General features: G+C 32.2%; 1 protein-coding gene across 1 annotated transcript; it reads right to left on the reverse strand.

Annotated features, from left to right (window-relative positions):
• Nucleotides 1–1937: 1937 nt before the first annotated feature.
• On the reverse strand, nt 1938–6716 carry LOC18044879 (eyes absent homolog 4). Its single transcript, XM_006436679.2, has 5 exons — nt 6353–6716; nt 6095–6262; nt 5926–6019; nt 4973–5161; nt 1938–2335 (listed from the first exon to the last, which is right to left on the reverse strand). Exons 1-5 carry the CDS (start codon nt 6542–6544, stop codon nt 2076–2078), a joined length of 903 nt encoding a protein of 300 aa, XP_006436742.1. The 5' UTR covers nt 6545–6716; the 3' UTR covers nt 1938–2075.
• Between the last annotated feature and the right edge of the window lie 2998 nt (nt 6717–9714).

Here is a 9714-nt window from a genome sequence, read left to right on the forward strand (position 1 = left end):
AGACGCTTGGACATGTGAACATTTTCGACATCTATTATAATTTTAGAGATATTAATTAATTAATCTAACAAAAAATTAATTAATAAATTAACCATAATTATTTATTATTAAATTAGCCATTAATTATCAGTCCGAATAAATAAGCATTTTTCATACCCTTACAACAATATTCTAATTATTTAAAACAAATCAATACTAACAAACTCAAAATAATGTTTAATATCTTACAATTATAATCTTGCTAATAACTATTTATGAAAAAAATTATTTTATCAAATTAATCCTAACAATAAAATAATAACAAAAAAATTTACAATTATTTTTACTTTACTTTTAGGTTAGTTTGTTAATTAATTAATTTTTATAGATAAATTAATTAATATCTTTAAGAATAATGTTGAAAGGATATTATTATAAAATCAAAGAAAATATAAGAACATGACAATAACAAATTTAACAACAGGCCTCTTTGAGATTTTTGTCAAAATATAAAAACTAAACAAATACTTAAACAAAAAATACAGCGATTAAACAAGTGTCTGTATTTTTTATTTGTAATTCAAGAGCCACAGACTATTTTGTACAAACTAATTTACCACCACTACAAATTTACAATTCGATATCGGTTTTGATAGCTTAAAGGAGGATGACGGAAGGATTGCATCATCCAGAGGAGAACAATCATTAATCACATCAATTCACTTGAAACAGACAGCACCCATCTCGGCTGCTATCTTTTTAACCAAATTCAGAGACAACTATTTAGATAAGCCATAAGCTACTTCACTGAGGAGGAGGCATCAACGTGTTTAAAGATCTTGATAGAAAAGAATTGATACATGCTGCGGCCGAAAAATTGGACTTGGTAAAGGATAATACCAAAGTATCCTCAGAGTGAAATCTTTGCAAATTGGGGGCTATCAGATAATTTGATTCAAACTGAAAACAACCTTCCTGCACAACTAATAGCAGCAGCTACAGATGTTATACGGTATTATTAAACAAAGAGCCCAAACAACAATCTATTTTGTCCTAATTTATAGAGCATTTACATCAGATGCAGACATTTCAATTTCTGAGCTATCCCATAGACTTTAACCCACTGTCCTATTCCTATATGTGCTGCAATTCAACTTTCAAGTTTCAACCACAATCCTCATCCCGTGGGAAAATAAGAGTTCAAGGGTGGAAATGGGTGGGAAAATAAGAGTTCAAGGGTGGAAATGGATAGCAAGGATGGCAAATATTTTGGCAATCAACAAAACAAAAACAAAAGCGGTTTCAAATTCCAAACAAAATTTCAGATTTGAAACCAGGGTTTTTCTTCTGACACTCACATCTCTGGAAATGTCTGGTCTTTTCTCAAGAGAAGCGAGAATCAGTGAACACTACATGCATCTAACCCATTGCGAGAATGCAGTGGTCCTTCATGTTTCTCTAAAAATATATGGATAACTCACACTCATTGGGAATCATTTGAAAATGTGCATTTTACACCCAACAAACAATCTTGATCAGATAAAGGTGATAAAACTTTTAGTGTTGAATTGAATAACTAAGATAATTAATGAACATATAAAACAATCAAAATAACCAAAGTTTGAACACACTGGAATTGCAACAGAGAAGTGCTCTAGGAGACAGCCAGTTGATTTTGCCTCTTGCAATGGAAGCACGAGGTTACTGGACCTTGGAGGGGGGTAAGTTTAATTTGAGGATAATATGAAGGGGATGCATGGTGACTACATATAAAGAAAATATTTGAAAACAAAAATCAACAATCACAATATCAAAACATTAGAAGAGAACTCCATTGAAATCCTCTGATCATATAATTCTAATTGACATCTAATTTAATGACATGCTATGGAAAAGATAACCTTTGCCTGTCATTTTGCAAGTAAAATCTGTGGATGCCAAGAGAAAGAAGTTGGGCCACATTGGAACAATTATCATCCTCTATTTATATATATATATATATATATTTTCTGTTCTTTTTAAAAGCATACAATTCTCACTGTTCACTTTTGGTATTCTGTACAAATAAATATCCAGGAAGCGGATAGTGTGATAACTTACTCTTCATCAGTTTCATCACTGGGACTTCCATAAACAACAGATAAATAGCAGCCTAATGTTCTAAGAGAGAGGCCAGGGAACCTGTGACAACTGCCTGGTCCCAGATCAATCTTAACAAATGGCCATTGCATGGCTTGTGCAGCTTCACCCTCTTCCCATCCATCTCCAATCACACAAAACTGGACATTTGGGTTGTTGAAACGTTCTTTGATCCATTGAAAACATTGGAGTTTCCCCACTTCCCATGAGCTGTAAACTGAAAAAAGAAACGGTGTCAGCATCCTTATTCTAGCTATCTCTCCTTTTTTTTTTAAATTTCCCTAAATCAATTATAAAGAATCATGAACGTAGGAGCAACTTAGTATAAGGTTTGTAAAAAAGAAGTCAATATCAAAACTTATTATCTAAACTGCCACAAATGTCACATCCCATTATGGACATAGGGCAGTAGAACAATATTTAAATCATAATTTAAAAAAAAATATATTTATTCATATAGGAGAGCATTCCATCGTCATCTTATGTAAATGTCCCTTATTACATATGTATTTTTATTCAGTCGGATATACTAGAAACACAAGAGAAAGGTTGCCCCCACTAGAAGATATTTATTCCATTTATAACGTGGTTGAAAAATACAATATAAGTTACTTTCGCACTCACAAGCTTTCATTCCTGGATAAAGGGACTCAATAATTGCATTTCTCTAACATAATGTATTACCATATGTTTCATTGCAAAAATACAGTGAAACAGAATCTTCACTCACCAGTGATACAGCACACAAGAAGCAAAGACAAAACTGTTGCACTTTACCATATCACTGCCAGATATAAATCCAATCTTGGATTCATATCCACCAATCTGTAAAGTTCGTCATTAGTTTTTATCCTAGGCAATTTGGATTTCTAATGACTCTCTCAAATCAGCACCCTCCCATTCATGCAACATCCGTACATCCATATGCTTCAGATCAAGCCTAAACATAAGTCAGGTATAAGAATAACCATTCAAGTTTCACTAACAAGCAGATCATGTGTTAGTTATAGAAGTCTTCAACTAAATTTACAGCCATTAATCTCACTTCAGATGTAATCTCAAGCCTGTAACATGCTGCCTAGGAACAAACCAAACTCTGCTGTAGAAATACATCAGAAGGCATTGCCGGTTTGGAAAAGATCTGAATGTAATGTTTTGTCCAAATGCCAGTAGAGAGTGGAAAGCATTCCTGGGAAACAAAAAAAGATAAACCAGAAAACATACGAGGAAACTTTTCGTTTTTCTTATTTTTGTACTTTTTTAAAAAAAATTATTTTATTTTTTTAGCTTTTAATTTATTTTTTTTTAGCTTTTATTTTATTTTATTTTTTTAAGAAAATGGCTGCAACCTCCTAAATATGCATCAAAGCTAATTCTGGAAAGTAACTGAGTCTCTCAGAATTACCATATGCTATTATCAATATATCAGAAATTAATTTCTTTTTCACCACTCTAGAAAGATAGCACACTTTTGCAGGGTTGATAGTGATGACCGAGTAGATGTAAGGGTTCGCAGGCAAGGATTCTCCAGCTTGAGGTCAATAAATAAGATGTTTTCTAAGAGGATGTGGAACTGGATGTTTATTTCGAGGAACTGTAAGTTGTATGGATTTTAGGTATTTGAAGTAATTGCATCTGTATTGTGTTTTGATCCGCAGAACGGTGTGGAAGATTGACAAAACTCTAATTTGAAAGAAGGATTTTTAGTCTCAAGTAAGCAGGTTAGAAAGTAAGAAGTAAAAAGAGTGCACACATCTCATGGAAGGAGGACCCTAAAAGAGTGCACACATCTCATGGAAGGAGGCCAGTGAGGGTCCAAGCAAGTGAGATGGTCATGGTCGTTTGCATACTACTTCCAAGGAAACATTTTCTTGTCGGAAAGTACTTGACCTCACACTTTTCCTTGACAATAAAATACACAAAATAAAGAAAAAGATTAGTATTTTCCTTTTCCTTTCAATAGGAAACAGAGCCTAAGTTTTACATTTCAAGAGAGAGGCCAATCCCACAGTTCATACTTGGGGCTAATAATTACTGTTAAGGCCCTGAGGAGGTCTGCATCTTCAGGATTACTTGAGAAAATTACTAAAGAATGATGCAATAGATTTAAGGATTCAACTCTCTGTATGATCATAATTTAAAGGCAACCAATAAATGCGAGCAAGAAATAATCACAATTCCAGAGGACTTTTGGGGATGATATCATAGCAGATTAAGGTATAATCTACAATGGGGAATGTTAGAATGTTTGTTGACGTCTACGATTGTTTGTCAGGTTTTCAGAGTTATATTGTAATACCTAGGATTTGAAGACATGGTAGAGTTAAGAGGAACCAAGGAATCCAAGTTAAATACTGATCAAATATCAAAATTTTGCAGGTTTGGCTCCCGATCCCATGCTTTTTTGATCCAGAAATTTGCATATCACTGGGCCTCAGCTAAGGTAGACCAACTCTCCTATGAATCTAACAAGAAAGATATTGCAGCTTTCTTCGTGTAGATTAATAGCAGTATTGTATAAATATTTTCATTAATTTCTGATGCATGATACCAAGGAAACAAAATAACAATGTGAAAAAAAAGTTTATTCAAACATGATTACGCCTGATGGTAGTTATTATTTGGGTGATATTCTGTCTGCAGTCTAGTTCACCATTCAAAACTTTATCATGAGGGTCCAACACAGCATGAATGTAAAATAGTGGATAGAAAGCTAAATAACATTAACTACAACCATCATAGACATGGGCAATGAGAGTTAAAATTTTACTATAATGTCATAAGATGATCTTGACCATAAATTCCTGCTAAATAACAGATTTCAAGCAACAAATGAGATGAATGAATAACTAACCATTCCCATGTGTTATCAAATTGTCGAGCCGAAAGAGTAAGCATTTTACAAGGCTAGGTATCAATGACCCAGAAGTCACCAAAATATTTACATGCTCGGATTTTGTATCGGCAGAATCAAGACTGGCCAAACCAAGAGAAGAAGTTGAGACTTCCTTCCCACTTGAACACTGCTCCAATAAGACCCTTGCTACATACCCAAAACAAAATTCATACTATGTATAAGTGATTGGAAAGAACTACTATGTAACAAGCTCAAATTATTAGCAAGTGCTGATGGATCATATTGAAAAGGCAGTAGGAAAAAGGCAATAAAACCAGCAAGGGGAACAAAGGCAAAGGAAAACCAAGTAATATACTGATAATTTGAACTATATTACTAGAATGAAGCTGAAAAGTAGAATAAATAACAAAACTATAGCTAATGGTTGTAATTCCACTGACTGCATCTAGTAATTGTCATCTATGATGAAATTTAACCAAACATAATTTGGTCATAATTCCTATGATACTTGCCTAAAATTATCATCTATCTACACTGAAATTTCTATGCTCTCTCAAATTCATTCTAATTGATGCTCCAACTTGTTAGGAAATGAGAACCCGCACAGGTAGTTGACATGTCCGATCCAAAAGTGACACTAACATCAGCTTGCCTAAAAGATACATATTTTATTTCTTTCACTGTTACATAAACGTGCTCTCCCCGCCCCAATGAGACTAAGATTCAAACTCTAAACCTCATATGGCATCCCCATAGATCTCATCAATTGAACCAAAACTAGGACCCAAAATTTACTTGATGCTTTAATATCAACAAACAATTTTCATGCACCTATTTAATTATCCATAGGCACCATATTTTAAGCATTCCTTCACTGGTTTATTCCAAAAACTCTTAACAAAAGAGTTAAAAAGTGCGAAATCAAATTCAAATGCATCATTAACAAGTACCCGAGGACAGCCATCTATCAGTATATTCATCAGTCATATCGTACAATTCATCCCAGACTCTCAACAGCTCTTTATCAAAGATATTTTGCAAGCCCTGAAATAATAGAGATGAGCATTTGACTAAATAATACACCAAACTAAAATGGGTTTGAGAAATAGAATAGAATACCTCTTCGTACTTATGGGCAATGGCACGGTGCCTGTAGGCAATTTTCTTTAAGCTGAGATCATCAAATGGAGGACATAACTCATCACGATCAAATTCATAATCAGAAAGATCTCGGCCATCGTCATATTGCTTTAAGGCATCAAGAAAAGGCGTATTGTTGTTCTCAATCTGCATGCACATTCAAAATTTGATGAAAATTAGCACAAATAAAGGCAAAAAGAAAAACCCATTTGAGTAAAAATGGGGAAAAAAACTCACTTGCTCATAGAAGAAGCATTCATCACAAACATTAAGAATGTGATTCTCCCACATTCTTCCAATTTGAACACCTTTGTCAGCATCTTTTAAGTCATTGAAAGACTGGGCAAATGTTCCATTCAACAAAGACTTGAGAAGAATAAGGGTCTCGTCCATGTCCCATATAAATACTTTTGTTAGTGTTGCATCCATGCCTCGTTTTCTTTTCTCCTTTTCCTCACAGTTCTCACCCACGTCGATATGCTTATTATGGAGTTAGCAGTGGGGATGTAAGCAAGGGATCCCAAGACCACACGCTAGGGTTTAGCAAATTTTGAGATTAAAACTGTGTCTATAAGAACAAGAGCAAACTCTTTTTTAATAGTGTTTGATAATTTAAGCGATAATTTGTATTTTGGTATGGGTTAATTTTGTCTTGCACCCAACTGTTTCAATATTTTTTACCACACACCTATATATTTCGAAAATACTCACTTCACACTTAATTTTATTAATTTGACCGTTTATTCTAACGGTCAAAAGGTAAATTTGAAAATTCATATCCTAAATATTATTTGATGATGATAAATTAAATTTATTTGATAATTTAATTGATGAAATTATTATTAATTACCTTTAAATAAAATTTTTTAATGTAAACATTAATTATTAAATTAATATTTTATCTTATTTTATTTTTCTCTAATTCAAGATAAGGGGTATTTCGGATATTTATTTAAATTTTAAATAGCTCCGTTAAATATAACGGTCAAATTAACGGAATTGAGTGTGGAGTGAGTATTTTCAAAATATATGGGTGTGTGGCGAAAAATGTTGAAACAGTTGGGGGCAGAACAAAATTAACCCTTTTGGTATCGGGTCCAGGCCAGCTATTGTGTCTCTGTGGCAACCTCGTTTTTTGTCTTGTTCAAAAGCACCCGTTAGATTTTAAGCTATCCAATCTAACGGCTGTCATTGCTAGGGGCAATTACGTGTAGTAACGGGTTACGGGTATAACCGGTTTGGACATAACGTGTCGGAGTTTACTGATTGTTAAAACTGGAATAGGGTGAAATCAAAATAAACATAAATAAAAATGAGTTGAAATGAGAATGAGAAATAAAAATTAAAATAAATTATTTACTTAAAATATAAGAATTGAAATATTAATAAATTATTTTTATTGATGTGTTTATTTTATTTAATAATCAGAATTAATTGTTTTAAATTATTAAAATGTTGTTAGTTAATTATCATCATTTTATTATTATTTATTATAATAATTATTAAATAATTATTATTATTTTTTTTAAAAAAATAATAATAAAATAATAATTATTTTTTAAAAAATAATAATAATTATTATTATAACTCTAACAATAATCGTTATAAATTATTATTATTATTACCACTACTACTAATACTCCCATTATGGTTATGATTGTTATTTTGATTATTATTATTATTATTATTATTATTAACAAAGACAAAAATAAGAATAAGAATAAGAATAATAAGAAGAATACAATAATATAATAATATTTAATTAAGGATAAAAGTGAAATTATAAAATTTTGGTGAAATAAAATGGTGAGTTCAAGAACTGAGAACTTGATTCACACTCTCTATAGGAATCAAGTTTCTATTCCTTAATTTAAGAAGCATATAGGTCCCACATATTTCATTGTCATTTCCTCTTCAATTTAAACCAGCAAGCATCACCAATCATTCTCATTCCAAATTTCAATTCTTTAATCCACAAGTAAATACACTATGAAATGAAAGGATGAGGTTTGTTACTGATTTTGTTATTTTTAGATTTTAGAATGCTTCCTTGTTGATTTAGTATGTAAGTTAACTTCAATAAGAATACGTTGGATTATCTCCAACTTAGAGACAACCAATAAGTCATTGGATCTCAAGTTTTATCATGGAGGGTCAAAATTATGGAGACAAATTATACGTGATCGAGTAATAAAGTCAAGAATTTTGGCATATAAAAAGTAGATGATGTTTCGTTTTGTAAAATAACAAATTAACTAAATTTAATCTTTCAATCAAATATGAAAAAACAAACTTTGCTCTTTTGGTTTTCTTTGGGGCTAAATTTGGAAGAATTTATGGTCAAGTTGCAAGTTGATAGATGGCAAATGAATAATAAAAAAGATTCTAATTAGTGGAAAAATGACCCAGCAGTTCCACTACATATGCCAATCAAGGATAAGTACAATTTTCATAGAAGTGGCTTAGCTCACAGGGCAAAAAAGAGAAAGAAATCAAGATATTTTGGTGCCACACATGTGCTTCCTAAATGTTAACATCAATTAGTAAAATTTGTTTGTCTTTTAACCTAAGAACGAGGAACTAGTAGGAAATCATGTCTGAAGAGGTATCCTGCAGCACATGATACCTTAACATCTCTATAACTGCCTTCACAAGGGCAGCAAGTATGAACAAGCACTAGGTAGACAAGGGTTCAAATGTCAAACACCACATGTAGCTTGCCCAACAAACTCATTTAAATATATTCTCCAAAATATCCTTATATAAAGAGGATCTAACCATTAAAGAGGTGTCATGTGGCACAAAAGATAAAAGTACTTATAGGACACCTAACTTTTATGTACTCACCTAAAGGCATATATAGAATGACTCTTTTTTAATTTTTTCTCTAGATCTCTTGAGACTTTTAGACTATTTCATCATATTTTTACACATTTGTAGGGTTTCTTCTATTTTTGAGAACTCTAAAGAAGATTCTTAACAATCTCAGCTCTTAAAAGAGCTTCTTATTTATTCTTTTCTTAGAGAACTCTCTTATTTCCTAAATTCATATTTGAATTAAAATATGCGAAAAAAGAAATAGATGAAGCTAGTACCACCTCGCATCTTGAAGCATCTACTCTAAGAAAACCCACTTCATAATTAGTTTCACACACCCAACATCCCTTCTCGCCTTATAAAGCTACAACGACCATTAATAAGTAAAAGATTTGTTCCAGCGTGGTTGCATAAACCAAAACGAGAAGAGCAGCAGCTAATTAAAATAAGAAGGATCAAATTTGGTTATGCAAGATCCTATGAGAATGATAATATCGTATCCACAATATCTTAATCGGTCGATAACAATTTTAAGATATTCACCACTGGTAGGCCCCTTATTCCTGCACAGACGTATGATCGTTCATCAATATCTGGCGCTATGTCTCAACTTTAACCTCCAAAGACAAGACCAAGAGCAAGAGCTAAATAAGGTACATAAAACTCTTCCCTACAACCATGATGAATCACCTGTATTGGACTATCCACGTCTTGCATTTTTCTTAAAAGAAATTCTAATATATTACGACTAATTAATGTATTCATGACTTGTGTAATTAAAT

The sequence above is a fragment of the Citrus clementina genome, unplaced genomic scaffold, assembly GCF_000493195.1.
Source record: "Citrus clementina cultivar Clemenules unplaced genomic scaffold, Citrus_clementina_v1.0 scaffold_4, whole genome shotgun sequence".
Classification (NCBI taxonomy): Eukaryota; Viridiplantae; Streptophyta; class Magnoliopsida; order Sapindales; family Rutaceae; genus Citrus; species Citrus x clementina.